Source organism: Carcharhinus amblyrhynchos, chromosome 5 (assembly GCF_965287045.1).
Source record: "Carcharhinus amblyrhynchos chromosome 5, sCarAmb.v2.hapA, whole genome shotgun sequence".
NCBI classification, from domain to species: Eukaryota; Metazoa; Chordata; class Chondrichthyes; order Carcharhiniformes; family Carcharhinidae; genus Carcharhinus; species Carcharhinus amblyrhynchos.
Window position 1 is genome coordinate 83,081,870 of NC_137328.1, and position 17,907 is coordinate 83,099,776.

At 40.1% G+C, this 17,907-nt stretch overlaps 1 protein-coding gene across 2 annotated transcripts in view; it reads left to right on the plus strand.

Moving 5' to 3' along the window:
* ell2 (elongation factor for RNA polymerase II 2) overlaps positions 1 to 17,907 on the plus strand; it is a 134,492-nt gene that overhangs the window by 92,285 nt on the left and 24,300 nt on the right. For both annotated transcript variants that reach the window (XM_080189096.1, XM_080189097.1), the window contains 3 exons: positions 2,053 to 2,177; positions 8,492 to 8,585; positions 10,554 to 11,103. In XM_080189096.1, coding sequence (XP_080045222.1) covers positions 2,053 to 2,177; positions 8,492 to 8,585; positions 10,554 to 11,103 — 769 coding nt within the window. The remainder of the gene's footprint in view (positions 1 to 2,052; positions 2,178 to 8,491; positions 8,586 to 10,553; positions 11,104 to 17,907) is intronic.

Consider the following 17,907-nt stretch of genomic DNA (forward strand, 5'->3'; position numbering starts at 1 on the left):
AATAAATCTGTAATGGCTGTCTTTGATAACCCACCTATTTTTAATGCTCACTAATTTTATCTTGAATAATGGGTTAACAAAGAACAAAAACAGCCCGGGAAACAGGCCCTTCGGCCCAACGAGCCCGCGCCGCCATCTTAACACCACCAGTCTCCCCCCCCCCCCCCTCCACCCATGACCCTTATCTAATGTTTTATGGCCATCCAGATTGAGGGAAACTAATTTAGGGACAATTTATTACTGCCGATCAGCCTAATAGCACACCTTTGGGGTGTGGGAGGAAACCGGAGCACCCAGAGAAAACCCATGCAAGCACGGGGAGAATGCGCAAACTCCCACAGACACCGGCCCAAATCCATGTGTCTGCACAGCAATCAGTGATAGTCACTGAGCTGTCGTCTTGCCCAGTATCTGGTCCAGTTTAAGCACACACTAACGACATGAAGCACTAGGCCAATCTCGACAACCAAGAGCAGCCCAAGTACGACCCATCGTGTGTATGCCCCTCGTTGGACACAAGGCAGACCGACTTAAAACCGGCCTATAGTTACTCGGGTTATCCCTCCTACTCTTTTTGAGCTTTGTGAAGATTGCCAAAAAAATTACAACATAATCCTGTAAATGTCATTCAATACACAGAGATCAAGAATTATGAAAACTATAGTTTCTCAGTTACTACACTTTTAGCCCAGATAATAATTTAGTAATGTTGCAGTTCATACCATATGCAAAGAGCTGCAATAAATATATAAAAACCAATTACTATGGAAGCTGGAATCTCTGAAGAGAACAGTTCTATTTTCTCTCCACAGAAGCTGTCAGACCTGCTGAGATTTTGCAGTATTTTCTGTTTGCAATAAATATATTTTTGTTTCAATGACAAGGTATTAGGTGCGCTAAACCCCAACAAGACTAATTTTTGAAATCATCCTATTGCTTGGACCCACAAAGGAGATGTTTTTCCCACCTCCGTCCCAATTTACCCAATATCAGCTCACCCAGAAAAAGCTGAGAGGCTGTCTGCTTGGCATGGATCTCCCTTTGCCACAGGTAAAATAGCAGATGGGATGGGGCATTAAGGGTCTCACTCATGCTTCCATCTTTAAAATTCCAGAGCAGTTTGGAATAGGAAAAAGGGCAGTGGTGGAGAGGCAACAAAAGATACTTTACGAGCTTCCATTCTTCAGGGAAGCCTAAAATTCAGCCCTTGGTTTCTGATCCTTTGTTAATAGGGATTTTTCATAGAATGGGCCATTTGGCCCATTGAGTCTGCATTGACAACAATCCCCAAATAGGCCCTATCCCCGTAACCCCACATATTTACCCCACTAATCCATCTAATGTATGTATCCCGGGACACTAAGGGGCAATTTAGCATAGCCAATGCTCAATGTGATTGAGCTTTTCGTTTCAGTACTCGATGGAAAGTTTTTTAAAAAAAATTAAAAAACTAATTTGTAAATTATATGTATTTCTCGGAGCTTCATTTATACTTCTGACCAGTATATTGTTTTCCTTCAATGAGAAAATTTAAGGCTTCTTGTTTATTAACTAGTTCTAACACCATAAATTATTTTAATTTTCTTTTAAATTCCCTAAACCCTTGACTTTATGTAGCACCACTGTACATCTGCAATCACCTCCCCTTTGAGTAAGCAGACATGGGATATTTCATGATGAACAATGAAATGATTGGCAAGCTGGTTTATCTGTGGTTGTGTTCATTGAGGGAAGGAAATAGCTGGAATGTTGAGTGAGCACCAGTTCTTCAAATAGCCTAACAAAATTTGCCCAAACCATTATACTTTAACCACAAAACCTGTGTACTGCAACAAATTATCAGCTTAGGTTCATGCTTCAGCCTTGGAGTGGGACTTGAACTCATGACTTTGGCAGAACAGGTGCCATTAGCTGTGTCCAAGTCATAATTTTTAATTTGCCATTACGTGGATGCCCACAATCAATCCGGATAATATTTTAGCATAGCTCTACTTTTATTTTGTTAACTTAGAATGACCGTTCCCATCGGTATAATAGCTTGCTTTCTTATAGGTGGCTAATATAAACTCGAAAGACAACTCCTACACTGTGAAGGATTTTGTGTATAAAGAGGTTCAGCGGGACTGGCCTGGTTACTCAGAAGAGGATCGTCAACTGTTTGACAGAGTGGTTTCCAGGTAAATTCACTTTTATTTGACTAGTTTTTTTAAAGGAAAAATAAAGGTGCACATTCTCCAATCTTTGCAACTTTAGAGTCAGTGATTTGCATTCTGAAAAATATTCAACAATAGCGACTTATTAGTATAGCGGCTTCAACATAATAGAACTTCTCTGGGTGCTTCCCAGGAACATTATAAAACAAAATATGAGCCAGATAAGAACATAAGAAATAGGAGCAGGAGCAGGAGTAGGCCATCTAGCCCCTCAAGCCTGCCCCGCCATTCAGTAAGATCATGGCTGATCTGAAGTGGATCAATTCCACTTTCCCGCTTTCTCCCCATAACCCTTAATTCCACTGTCTATCAGAAAAGGAGATTTTAGGTCAGTGTCCAAAAGCTTAGTCAAAGAAGTAGCTTTTAAGGAGTGGCTTAAAGGAGGAAACGGGGAAGGAAATTCCAGAGCTTAGTGCCAGGCAGCTGGAGGCACAGACACCAGTGGTGGAATAATTAAAATAATGACTGCTCAAAGGAACAGAACTAAATGAGTGTAGATATCTTGGAGGGTTTGGGGCTGAAGGAGATTGCAGAGAAAGGAAGAGATGAGGCAGTGGTGTGATTTGAAAACATGAGAATTTAAAGATCAAGAAATTGCTTGATCCAAGGCAGTTTAAGTCAGCAAACATAAATGATGGGTGAGCAGGTTGTGATGTGAGTTGAGGAAAAAACAAGAATTTTGGATGATCTCAAATTTACAGAGAAAAGCTTTGTGAAAAATAGTCTGCTAAATTTGAAGGACTATTTCCCAGTTTCATTAAGACAAATAATTTCATTATCCTTCACAGCAAGCAACTCAAAGAATCATTCAAGGCACCAGCCCAGATTGAGTTATTACCAAGATAGCCAACAACTCTGCATCTTTGTTGAATGGGGTGAAGATTTGCTTTAAACAATCTTCATTTAATGTTTCAGAGGTGGATTTGCTTTGTCTAAAATAACATTTACAATATTGTGAATCAGATAAATTTGACCATTTTATATTTATTTTGGAGTTGCAGCTCAGGGTTTTTGATTTATGCTTAGTTCTCATTTCAACATCTGTTAATGGGAAGCATTTTCCTGTCTTTTTATCATGACAACCCCATGTATGTAATGAATCACTACGTCTCAACCCTAGCTTTAATAATTTAATTGATCACTTTTTATTATGTCATTCATATGAATAATTTGTCAAGCATCAGTATTCTGCAATAAAATTAGCCAGCATCATTCATCAAAAATCTCCCGTATTAAATATTGTGTCAAGTTAGTTGGTAGTATCCTATAATTGAACAAAACACAACCATCACCAGTTTACTCTAAGGAAGCGCAAAGAAAACTCAGTTTCAGCATCTTGAAAAATTGATGGATGTTGTTGAAGCGACAATGTAAAGCACTCGAAGCAACCAAAAATCTTTCCCTATTTCTACAATGATGTAATTCATGCCATTGCCAAAATTCTCCTGTTGGTGTTTTAAATATTAAAGCTAGAACACAATGTTCATCACAGTGTGAGTCTTTGCAGAACATTTTGAGAATTTGAAACAAACTGATTCCCAGTTGATTACGTTTAGGACTTTTATTAGTAGTTCCCCTGTATGAGACTGGTCACATGGATTCTTTTTAATTCATTCATGTAACGTGGGTGTCACCGTCTGGTCCAGCATTTATTGCCCATCCCTGATTACCCTTGAACTGAAAGGCTTGCTAAGCCATTTCAGAGGGATTTAAAAGCCAAACACATTGGTATCTGGGATCACGTGTAGGCCAGACCAAGTAAGGATGGCAGATCTTTCCCTAAAGGACATCAGTGGATTTGATTTGGTTTATTATTGTCACATGTATTAACATTGAAAAGTATTGTTTCTTGCGCACTATACAGCCGAAACATCCCATTCATAGAGAAGAAAACGAGAGAGTGCAGAATGTAGTGTTACAGTCATAGCTAAGGTATAGGGAAACATCAACGTGATGCAAGGTAAGTCCATTCAAAAGTCTGACGGCAGCAGGGAAGAAGCTATTCTTGAATTGGTTGATACGTGACCTCAGAATTTTGTATCTTTTTTCCAATGGAAGATGGTGGAAGAAAGAATGTCTGGGGTACATGGGGTCATTAATTATGCTGTCTGCTTTGCTGAGGCAGCAGGAAGTGTAGACAGGGTTAGTGGATGGGAGGCTAGTTAGTGTGATGGATTGGGCTACATTCATGACCTTTTGTAGTTCCTTATCTTGGGCAGAGCTGGAGCCATACCAAGCTGTGATACAAGCAGAAAGAATGATTCTATGGGCGTCTGTAAAAGTTGGTGAGAGTCGTAGCTGATGCGCCAAATTTCCTTAGTCTTCTGAAAAGTAGAAGCATCAGTTGCTTTCTTAACAGGTCGGTATGGGGGTACCAGGACAGGTTTTGCATACGGTTTTATGGCAATTAACAATGCTTTCATATTCATCATTCGATTTTGTTTTTAAATTCCAGACTTTTACTGAATTCAAATTTCACTTGCTGTAGTAGGATTCAAACCCAGATTCCCCGAACATTGGTGGAGATGTGCGTTCTGAGTGCCTTCTTCACTTATCTTGGTAGATGTGATCAATAACGCAAGATGGAGTTTATTTACCTTTTTGGCATAGTAACTACTTGTTATGTCAGATTTTGATTCTCGGTGTTAGTATTCTCACCTCTAAACTAGAAAACTGAAACAAGGCCCATTCCGTAACTTAAGCACATAATCAAAGATAATTTCGGTACAATATTGAGATAATCCTGCATTGTTGGAGGTGCTGTACTTCAGATGAGATGTTAAATAATGTTAAACTGAAATCTTGTCTGTTAAATATCTCTAGCATTATAGAAGAGCAGGAACAAAATAAAAGCAAAATCTTTATCTTGACATACTATTTTTCCCCAGTTACTTCACATGTTCTCTAATGTCTGGTGGGCTTTTATTTTTTGGCCAAAAGTCACTAAAAATGACTGAGCTTAATTTAGTTAAAAGAAAAGGAGTGCCTAGTCGAAGATTATACAGTGTGTTTTTATAGAATAGGTTATGAATTATTTTAAGAAAAGATTCTGCTATACTGTTTAGAATTAATTTCCTAAATATTAGGACAATAAACTGAGTACAGTGCACAGTTACAGTTTGAGAGAAGTCTAGATATGATTTTAAAATTTCATTTTGAAGTTGGAAATCTGAAATAAAAACAAGTGCTGGTAATAAATACAGATCTACTGACATCTGAAAAAAGGCAAGTTAAATTTTGAAAGTTGGTATAGAGTTTTAGCAGACTTCCTTAATGAAGAGAAGTAACAAGAGCCATGTTTGTAGTGATCTAAAAATTTAAGTTGTAAAAAGTTCATGTGAAGAACAGTGCTACACCAGCCCAACTCCACATACCAATCCACACACCTTAACATGTTCTACTGCACTTCTCATTCTTATGAGAACACTTAATAGAACAGAATAGATGCTAATTTCACATATGTTGATTGCTATTCTTATTTTCAAATTTAATTTGACTTGTAATGCAAACCAGTATATGAAGCAAGTTAATAAGGTCTTAATTGAAGAGTGTTCTTGTCTGTTAATATATTTTCATTATTGTGGTTTACATTACATGGTTCTACAAGATGTATTCATTTTCAAGATCTGTTTACCCAGATAACCCAATTTTTCTACTAATTTATTGTAAACAATTTTTGATATCATTTTGATTCTAATGCATTGGCTGGACATTTCCCATGCTGGGTAAACACGAAAGCTGATGATGCATTGAATATATCAATAGACTCTTATGCAGTGTGACAGTTAATTTGACTGTTAAATTATTGCCAAGTGTAATGCTAATGCTGTTGGCCCCTTTTGCACAGTGGCAACCCCAAGTCAGCGTGACAAATTTGCTGAGGCCAGTGGCCAGAAAACTTAGGTAATCAGATTTTCCTTGAAGCCATTCATGCCAAAGATAACTTGAGATTATTGCTGGTTGTGTAAATCCAGCATGTAGAGAAATTGACTTGGAATATAGTGTTCAATTCTGGTCACCACAGTACCAGAAAGATGAGGAGGCTTTGGAGAGGGTACAGAAAAGATTTACTAGAATGTTGCCTTGTATGGAGAGCATTAGCTGTGAGGAGAGGTTGGAGAAACTTGGTTTGTTCTCACTGGAGTGACAGAGGTTGAGGGGAGACCTGATAGAAGTCTACAAGATTGAGAGGCATGGACAGAGTGGACAGTCAGAAGCTTTTTCCCAGGGTGGAAGAGTTAGTTACTAGGAGTCATAGGTTTAAGGTGCAAGGGGCAAGTTTTAAGAGATGTATGAGGCAGACTTTTTACAGAGTGATAGGTGCCTGGAACTTGTTGTTGGGGAGGTAGTGGAAGCGGATACGGTAGTGACTTCTAAGGGGCATCTTGACAAGTATATGAATGAGATGGGAATAGAGGGTTTTGGTTAAGTTAGGCAGCATTTTCAGTGCAGATTTGGAGGGCCGAAGGGCCTGTTCCTGTGCTGTAATTTTCTTTGTTCTTTTGTAGTTCAAGTGTGGGTCTTACACAGCCTAGACACAACTTGTGTTGCTTTGTTAATTTTTAAACTGTTGTATATAGAAGTTTTGTTTTAATATATCTATAGGAATCATTTGTAGCTCAAATATTTTAAGACATCGTAACTTTTGTCCAAACATTGGTGTAAAAACATTGTTCACCAAGTCTTTATTCGATAAAGTAGGTGTATTGCAGCAAGGCAGAGTGGTTGAAGAAATGCGCAATGTGTCATCCATTAACATTTGCTGCCTATTCAGAAGCCAGTGAACAATGTTTTCGTTGCACACTGCAATGTGGAATTAGAGTTCTAATTCATCTCCTAGCTTACATGTCACTGTACAATAATACTCAGGGGTGAGAACTTGTACAGCAGTTAGACACTGTTAATGCTGATCACTATCAACAGCTTCTATTTTCTTTAATAGACAGTTTTCCTCCAACAAGCAATTAGCTTCTCAATTCACTAATTTTCATTATAGATTAAGCCGGGTGATGTCCTGTTGCACATCCGAATACCAAAAGCCGCCTCAAATTAATGAGCCGTCAGAATACACAAAATATATTGGATACATCAATAGGATCATCAGGTTTTATGTTGACTCGCACAGCATGGGAAATATTCACCCTGGGCTCTCTGCACAGTGAATGTAAAGTCCCAATCTTGGGCTGAGGTCATACGGGCATAGGCTGAACTAATCTGGAGGCTATGATTGTTTGCAGAGTAAGGTACAAGAGTTAAAATCTCCAGGTTTTATCAATATGCATCCCATCATGCTTTTTCCCTAACTCACCCACCCACCTTTAGACTTTCTGGAAAGTGCTAGCTGGCTTTGTGTGAAGAGATTACTATTACAGTCAAGCAAGTGGTCTGAAATGGATTTCTGAGATCCTTGCAATTGGAGTAGATGAGGGAAGAGTGGGCAAGTGGGGGCACTCCTCCTTCTGGCCCAGCAGAAACGCAACAAATAAAGGTTTAAAGTTTAAAAGTAACTTTTCTGGATCTGCTTGCCACCAAGTTGATCTGGCAAGAAGCTATGACCTGCAGGGTTAAAAGGTTCCCTCAAGTTTTTAACATTGATCCACTGGGTAGTTTGGAAATTTGTTAAAGTTTGCTTGGCTGTGGACTGCAATTATACTGCAAAGCAATGCCCTGAACATTTTATTTATTTTTTATTATTTATTACTCAAGTATGCTTACATTATCACTTCAGTGAAGTTACTGCATCATCACACTTTGGTGCCTGTTTGGGTACACAGAGGGAGAATTTAGCCTGACCAATTCACCCCCACCAGCACATCTTTTGGACCATGGGAGGAAACCAGGGCACTGAGAGTAAACGCATGTGGACAATGATCCAACCTGGGTCCCTGGCGCTGTGAGGCAGCGTGCTGCCATGCAAGGTGAAAAAAGTTGAAACATCAGTCAGCAGTCAAATTTTGACTTTAAAAAGCACAGGTATAACAATATTTAAAATAGTTTTTCATTGAAACAAAGATGGCAGGATAACTGAGCTGGCCATCTGAAATGATCTTTTGAAAAATTGTTTGATTTTGCCAATCCACAGGTGTTTGTGAAGTTTTGCTGGTTTCATGGACTTCAATCTGCAGTACACTTTACATGTAGTGCATCTTGCAGTAATTTGTTTCTGGCAGTAATAGAATTCTGACTATACATGGATGTCATGAACAGTAAATTTAACTGCATGGATCTGTGTTAAGATGCATCTTGACTTTTTTTTGTGTTCTGAATCTTTGAAACAGAAAATTATCCCAGCTGCAGAATTCTAATAGCCATCAAGCAGATCCAGTTCCATCAAGCTCCCCTAAAGATAGAGGATCCACATCTCCACCAGAGGTGAATAAAATCAATTACCAAGTTTATAATTATTAAAAATTGTACTCGTAATTGGTGGACCATAATTGTGCAGGTTTATTTTCCAATTTCAAATACAAAAATGTTGCTTGCCATTCTCCAATATAAAGAAACGGCGTGAAGCATGATGCATTAACAAGTTTTGAATTCCTCCACAGTTAAGGACTGCGATTTTTCTGGCCGTGTCGCACCCTGCACAGATGACATTGGGGTGGCGTGATTCGGAGAATTGTGGGTGAGGAGTCTAGTGGATCTGCACAAAACCTTGTTGCAATTCTCCCAGCTACTGTGCCTGGACATAATCTGGCTCCTGCCTACTGATGACGGGAGCTAGATTATCATGCTTAAATAAGCATTTAAATATGCCTGGTCTGTTTGAAGCCTGATTCTCCCTGCTCACAGGATCCTCTGACCCTTGAGCGCAATGGGAACCTGGTGAGAATCATTACTAGTCTCCACAAATGGTGAACCGGTGTGATGACCACACCATGGGGGGAGGGAGGTGGACATCGGAGGCCGTTGAAGCCCCCAAGTGGTTGGGGATGTGGCTGAGCAGTGTCAACATGCCACCAAGAGTCACACTGGTTTTCTCACCCAAAATGACATGGCAAATGGAGTATAATGTGGAGAAGAAAGAAATGATCCACTTTGGTAAGGAAATAATAAAGCAGAATTTTTTTAAAAAAACGTGAGAGACTGAGAATGTTTGCTATTCCAAAGGATCTGGGTGTCTTTCTACACAAGTAACAACGCTTGCATGCAGATACAGAAACAATTAGAACAGCAATAAATACTATAGCCTTTATGGCAAATTAATTGGCATATAAGAGTAGGGAATTACTATTTTATAAAGCCTTGGTAAGAACCTCCTACAGTTCTGTATGTGGTTTTGGTTTTCTTACCTAAGGAAATGTATGTTTCCCTTTGGGCATGGGTTCCTGGGATGAAGGAATTGTCCTACATGGAGAGGCTGAGTCAATTGGGTCTATGCTTCTTACAATTTAGAAGCATGAGATGTGATCTCATTTCAATATCTAAGTTCTAAGGGGCTTGATACAGTTGATGCTGGGAGACTATTTCTCCCTGGCTAGGGAATCTGGAGCTCGGAGCCAGTCTTAGAATAAGGAGATGACTGTTCAGGACTGATAAGAAATTTCTTCACTCAAAAGGTTATGAATCTTTGGAATTCTTTTCTGGAGTAATGGAGAGCGGGGCTGTGAGGCTGCCCTGGCAGGGGTTGAATGCAAGACATTGACTATGTGGAAATGAGTACCAGTCAGTGTTTTGCCCAATCTTAGTTTTTTCACTTGCTATCACCACCGCACACCAGCATCCACTTGCCCACTCGTATACTGATCCTTTTGCGCCATGTTATTTAGTTACGCCAAACATGATCATTCTGAAATTTGCTCATCGTTCCTTGAGTGAGAAAAATGTGCAAATGTAGGCCCCCCTACCTCCCAAAAAAGTAAAAAGGTTCGGCCTGGCCTAAATCATAAGATTTTACAAGAATTTTACCATCACTATATTACTAGGAAGTGAAATTCTTTCCTTTTCAGATGTGCAATGTCATTATCAAGCACCAAGTACTCTCCAATGCCATGCTAGTAATGTGTTTTCATCTCAATTTCAGAAGCAGAGCTGTATTGCATTATTGTGACACAGCTAGCCAGTTTTTATTCCATCACCTGGGCTCTATTTAAACCTAGACCATGACAGGACATTGCAGTAGCCCACATCTGTTCTACCTATTCTGCACATAATATTTTGATGTAGGTTCATACAAAAAAATAAAATATGCCTGCTGTGGCAGAGTTTTTGCAAAATAAGATTGGTATATGGTAACCAACCTGGATTAAATTGCTAGAATGTGGATACAGTATTCAATTTTGAAAATATTTTTCTTAACTTGTTGATCAGAACTTAGTATTATGTTTAATGTTTTTGCAGAAGAGATCTCTGCCTTCAGATTTCATTGACCCACTAGCAAGCAAGAAGCCTCGAATATCTCACCTTACTAATCGTGTGCAGCCAACACTTAATGGCCATTTAAATCCCTCCAGTGAGAAAACTGTTGTTATTTCCACCCCAGTTGCTCCTCCTCACCCCCCTCCCCCTGCACCACCTCCTGTGCCACTTCCAGTTTCTATCGCTCACACTGTGAATTCAAACTCCAGTTCCCCATGCACACCTGAAGGAAGGGGAACTCAAGATCTGCCAGTTGATGCTATTGGTCAAGCTGGTGAAGGTTATGAGGACCAGCAAGAAAAGCTTATCTCTAGGACTACTGTGGAAAGCCCACCACACCAGCTGGAGTGCTCAAAAGTCATCAGCAAAGACTGCTCTTCTCATGCAAAGTCAAAAAAGAAAGCTAAAAAACATAAAGACAAGGAGAGAGAAAAAGAGAAAAAGAATAAGGAGAGGAATGAGGAGGATGGCGAAGAATACAGAAATGAATTTGAGGAACAAAAGCCCATTAAAGATGCCAATTCTGATTCAGGTATGTAATGAAGTTGGAAAGGATTTAATATGAGGCACATAAGGAAGCCTTACAACTAACTCGATTATCCATTACTGTGAAGCAATCCAGTCGGTCCTATTTACTCTACCTATCCTGGTAGTTCTGTAAGTGTCCATCAGTTTCCCTTTGAAATCATTGATGTTCACTTTACCATAGAAAGTTCCATCTGCTGCATAGAAAAGTTTGTTCTTGTACTTGCCTACATCTCTCACCCAAAATCCTAAATATCTGCACCCTGGTCTTTGATATGTTAATATTTTAAAAGGAACAAGAGTAGGCTATTCAGCCTGTGAAGCTTGCTCTAACATTCAATTAGATCATCTCCCTCAACATCACTTGCCTGTGCTATCCCCACATACGTTGATACCTTAGTCTCTTGAAATCTATGGATTTCTGTCTTGAATATGCTTGATAATTGAGCAGCCCTCTTGGGATAAATAATTCCAACAATTCACCACCACCTGAAGAAATTCCTCCATTTTAGTGTTAAATGGCCTGCCTGTTATCCTGAGATTATGTCTTCTGTTCTAGACTCTCTAGTTCAGGAAACCATCTTACCTACGTTTGACCTTCACACCCTGTAAGAAATTTGTCAAATTCATTGAGATTACCCCTCATTCTTTAAAACTGAGCCTCAATTTCTCCACATAAAACAATCCTGTCATCCCAAGGATTAATCTATTCAACTGGTAAACCTCTGTTGCATTCCCTCCATGGCAAATATATCCTTATCCAAGGAGACCCAAACTATACATGTACATCAGGTGTGATCACACTAAGGCTCTGTTCAATTACAGGATGTACTTCAGTGTTCAAATCCACTTGAAATGAATGGCTACATACCATTTACCTTCCTCTATTGATTATTGTGTCTGCATGCTAACTTTTAATCACACGTGGATGAGGACATCCAGGTCCCTTTGTCACCAACACTTGTCAACCCCCTTCCATCTAAGAAATATTCTGTCTTTCTGTTTTTACAACAAAAGTGGATAACTTTACACTTGCTCACGTTACATTCCAAGTGCCATGTTCTTGTCCATTTACTGCTTGTCAAAATCCATCTGAAGTCTCCTTGCATCCTCCTCACAGCTTCCATCCCCATCTAGTTTTGTGTCACCAGCAAATTTGGAAAGAGAACAATTTGTCTCCACGTCCCCTAAATCATGTATACAGATTGTGAACATTTGTAACTCTAGCACTGATTCTTGTGGTGCACTGTGTCTAACACCTTGCTATTCTGACCCACTTTACTATTTTTTTGTTTGTAACCAATTCTCAGTCCATACCAGCATATTACACCCAATCCTATGTGCTCTAATTTTGTTTAATAATCTGTGTGGGACCTTTTCAAAACCCTTCTGAAAGTCCAAATACCATATCTACTGGTTCTCCTTTACTCTGTGTTCCAAGTAACATCCTCAAAAAACTCCCAGCAGGTCTGGCAACAGGGTGGCACAGTGGTGAGCTCTGCTGTCTCACAGCACCAGGAACGGGTTCAATTCCTGGTTTGGGTCACTGTGCAAACTCTGCACATTCTCCCCGTGTCTGCATGGCTTTCCTCTGGGTGCTCTGGTTTCCTCCCACAGTCTGAAAGACATGCTGGTTAGGTGCATTGACCATGCTAAATTCTCCCACAGTGTATCCAAACAGGCACCAGAGTATGGTGACTAGGGGATTTTCACAGTAACTTCACTGCAGTGTTAATGTATGCCTACTTGTGACACTAAATAAACTTTAAACCTGATTTTCTTTTCAAAAATCCGTGTTGACTGTGCCCAGTTTTTCCATTACTTTTTCAGTGTTCAGTTGTCATATACTATGTAATAGATTCTAACATATTTTCTATTATTGATATCAATTAACTGGTCTGTAGTTCTCCATCCAGTTCTCCCTCACTTAAATAGTGGGATTATATTTGCTACCTTCCAGTCCCTGGAATCTATAGAATTTTGAAAGACAGCCACCAATATGTGCACTATAGCTTCCTTAAGCACTCTGGGATGTATTTCATCTGGTCCAGGGGATTTAATAGCCTTCAAGTCAATTAACTTTTGAAATATCAATTTCTTTCTGTGCCTCAGTTTTACAAGTCTCTTGGTTGCGTATCCACTATAAGTTCTCCTGCCTCTAACTGTAATGGATCCACATTTGGCCTGGATAATATTTTCCTTTCTACATCCCTAAAGAAGCTTTTACGGTTCCGTTTGTATGTTTCTCATGAGCTTACCAGTTAATTACCAGCCAGTTCCTCCTGCTACACTGAAGTTAGAAAAAAAATGAGGCCCCCAACCACCTTCTCCAGACCCCACTTGGCAAACTCGTGTCTGCTCACTCTGCTTGCAAGGTGCACACCATTTTGGGAGCAATGGGAATTGTTTATCATAACTAAATCTGTCATTATTTATACACCTATGTCAAATCTCCCCTCTATACTGAGTTTCAAGAACAAACTTAGCAGAACGGTTTCAACAAGCCAAAGTTATGTTGGAGAAGCTAAATCTTCCTTGTATCCACTAAACTCGCTCATTCTCCCAAAAGTGGAGACCAAAACTAGATACAAAATTCTTGCTGTGGCTTAACCAGAACTTTATAAAGGTTCAGCTTAATTTCCTTGTTTTGTACTCTATTTTTGAAAACCAAGATGGCACATGCTTTGCTAAGAAGTCTCTGAATGTGTCTGTTGCCCTCCCAAGATCTATGCGCGTGAATCCTCCCAGTCCCTCTGTCCCTGCACAATGTTTAGAACTATGTCAACAGGTTTGTACTACCCCTCCTATCCCTTCTGCACATTTGCATCACCTCGGTTCTCTGCATTAATTTCCCTCTATCACTTGTTTGGCTACCCTATCTATATGCTGTTGCAATCAAATTAATATTATTTTTTTTAGATGCCACACCTAAAGGATTCTAGCCTTGCCCTCTGCCCCCCCCCCCCCCCCCCCCCCCCCCAAACTGCTAGAATCGCTTTCTTGCTCCCTAATAGAACCAGCCCTGCATCTCACTATCCACCTATAATTTACATGCCTGCGGAAGATTTTTGGGTCCCTTTTATATTAACTACTATTCTGCCCCCTTTCTCTTGGCCAGTCTTATTTTTCTCTTCATTTCTTTGTTGGAAGGTACTTGGCCTGTACCTGAAACTCCTCTTCTTGATTGTTCTGTTACCATTTCTGTCTGGGAATCTTTGGTTCAATTTTATCCTGGCTTAAAAGAGGTAGTGCTTTAATATTTTTGTTGATTTAAAGGGATTCACACTTAATCTCTGTGCTTATTAGGTGCAGCAGTAAAAAAAAATCAACATTTCTCTAAACTCCAGAAAATAAAACATCTGTTCTTAAGAGGGCTTCGCAGTGTAGATGCTGAACGAGTCTAGAATATGGGGTCAGTCATTTAGAACAAAATAACAATGCAGCACAGCCTGTCCTAACAACGCCAACCGCTTATATCCCTCTACTCCGTCTGTTCATATGCCTATCAAGATAAGTCTTAAATGTGGTTAGCATATCTGCCTCAACCACCTCACTTGGCAATGCATTCTACGCCTCTACACCCTCTGTTTAAAAAAAAACCTCCTTCCGCACATCTCCACTGAACCTTTTCCCCCTCTTATCTTGAACTTGTGCCCCTTTGTAATTGTCATTTCTGCCCTGGAAAAAAGCTTCTAACTGTTCACCTTATTTATATCTCTCATAATTTTATAAATTTCTATGTCTCTCATAATTTATAAATGTTATAAATTTCATAATGTTATAAATTTCCCTTAACTTGTGTATTTCCAGGGAGAAGAACCAGTTTATTCAATCTCTCTGTAGCTAATACCCTCCATTTCAGGCAGGCAGATCCAACTGTTAGGTTGGACCAAGTTGAAGAGAAATGTCTTCACTAAAGAGTTGTTGTGGATCTTTGGGATTCTCTGCCCCAGAGTATGAATGCTCAGCCTTTAAGTATATTAAAGGCTGAGATTGATAGATTCTTGAGCACAAAAAATTCAAAGGGTACTGGGATAGAGTAGAAAAATGAAGTTCTGCCATAGTCTTACTAAATGGTATCACAGCCTCAAGGTGCCATATGGTCCACTCCTTCTATCTCTTATGTGGCTGTGTAAAGCTACTTGACATAACTCCCACGAGTGAGAATGCATATTGGCTTCAAGCATCAGGGGATCCAAGGTTAGGAGACCGTCTGAGTCCCTCAGTACTGCATACTTTAGGCTCTGGCAGGAAGTGCTGGTGTCTAATCTGTTGCCTTGGAGCCGTCCAGAAGCCACCCACTCAAAACTGACCCTCAGTTGTTCACAACCATGTCTCCAGATACTACCTTGACATCAGCTGGATAAAAACACTCAAAGAAACTTCCAGGTGAACTAAAGTAACACTATCAGCATCAGCCCCACACTTTTTTGAGGTTGCAGAGCAAGAGAAGGTCTATGGAGTTTGAAGTGTGGCAAAGCAACATGATATGACAATATCGAGCTGGAATCTATGAAATACCTGAGCTCTTGCTTAACTGATTCTGTTCTATGTGATGGTCATAAATACTGACTCGATTCCAAAGAATCGGAGAACAGCAAATGTCACGATACCAGAATCTGGAAAATACCCCATACGAGCTACTGTCCAATCTTTCTCCTATCAGTCCCATATGAAAACATTGAACAGCTCATCCTTCACACGCTGCCAACCTTGGATGTCCTTACCGTTGGCCAAACTGATTTCCGCAAGGAGTGCAGCACTGGGGACTAGGTACTGGCCCTCATTGCTTAAATTGAAAAATTATTTCAGGAAATCTTGAAGACAGGTGCTGTGTTCCTCAGCCTCGACACTGGCCTCCTCCTGAAATGGTCATGTTCCTCTGTGCACCCCCACCCTACTAAAAGCATCCGAACACTTGAACAATCAAAGGTTCAAATTTTACTTTCTGCTGATGCATGCACACGCACGCAGGCACATGTGCACGCACGCAGAGTTGACACCCAGCTGAATGAACATAATAAGAACATAAGAAATAGGAGCAGGAGTAGGCCATTTAGCTCTTCGAGCCTGCCCCGCCATTCAATAAGATCATGGCTGATCTGTCGTGGCTCAGTTCCACATTCCTGCCCTCTTCCCATAACCCTTAATCCCCTCGCTTATCAAAAACCCATCAACCTGCATCTTAAAAATATTTAGCGAGGCAGCCTCCACCACTTCAACGGGCAGAGAATTCCAGAGATTCACCACCCTTTGAGTGAAGAAGTTCCTCCTCAACTCCGTGCTAAACCGCACCCCCTTTATCTTGAGGCTGTGCCCCCTAGTCCTCCTGTCCTTTCTGAGCGGGAAGAGTCTCTCCACCTCTATCCTATCCATCCCATTCGTCATCTTATGTATCAATGAGATCTCCCCTCATTCTTCTAAACTCTAACGAGTACAAGCCTAGTTTATTCAGCCTCTCCTCATAGCTCAACCCCCTCAACTCCGGTATCAGCCTAGTAAACCTCCTCTGCACTCCCTCCAAGGCCAAAATATCCTTGCGTAAGTGCGGCGACCAAAACTGCACACAGTACTCCAGCTGCGGCCTCACCAATGCCCTGTACAGCTGCAGCAAGACCTCCCTACTTTTATATTCGATCCCCCTCGTTATGAAGGCCAGCATCCCATTAGCCTTCCTGACCACCTGCTGCACCTGCAGGCTGGGTTTTTGCGACTCATGCACAAGGACCCCGAGGTCCCTCTGCACCGTCGCCTGCTGCAGTTTTTCACCACGTAAGTAATAGTCCTTCCTACCATTATTCCTACCAAAGTGGACCACCTCGCACTTGCCAACATTAAATTCCATTTGCCAGTTCCTGGCCCATTTGCCCAGCCTATCTAGATCAAATATGTAACGATAAATGGTCTACCTCTGAATCTTTTGCCATGACTCGATCTTAAACTGCTGTGTTCAAAATATGTGAAAATTTAAATTACTGAATTATTAATTCTTTAACCATCAAGTAATTAAACCAAAATCTGCTAATTGTTCCAGCCACATCTCTTAAAATGCGTTAAACTCTTTACAAAAGATGAGACTTATTTTATTCATTCATAGGATGTGGGCTTGCTGGCTAAGCTAACATTTATTGCCCATCTCTAATTGCCCTTGAGAAGGTGATGGTGAGCTGCTGCCTTAATGTACTGCAACTAAACAATGCTCTCAACCAGTCGGAATACTAATAACAGGACCCTACATTTCCTAACCTTTCTGAATCTCTGGGATAATTGAAAAGTGATCCTTAAATCCACATTGTCAATTAACCATATTAGTTCTCCTGCAAACATTGTTTAATTAAAATGTGCAAAGATTTGTTAATGTCAATGTGTTATAAACTCTTAAAAGAGGAAAATTCGGGAAAAATAATACAGGGCATAAATAGTTTATTGTTAATGGCCCAGTGATCAAAATGCTAGCATTAAACATATTTGACACTGACATGTCAAATTTTGAATCAAGTAATATTAAAGTTTTGGGCATGCTTCCAAAAAGGCACAATTTGTAGAATGGTTTGCTGCCCTATGTTGTTACAACTAACATCGAAGACTATTCAGATTATATAGCTATAGAAGAATTCAGTGTCAGAGTGAGATTCAAGTACTCTAAACTAGTTTTAGTTAATAACTATGCTGTGTTCTCATTCTTGATTCCCACAAAACATAGGGTGGGAAAGGTCCTAAAATTGCATTCTTTAACATTATAGCCACATCTGCTACTTCCAATAAATTAATTCCTGAATGGTTCCTTGTCTGCAGGATTTGGAAACAGTAG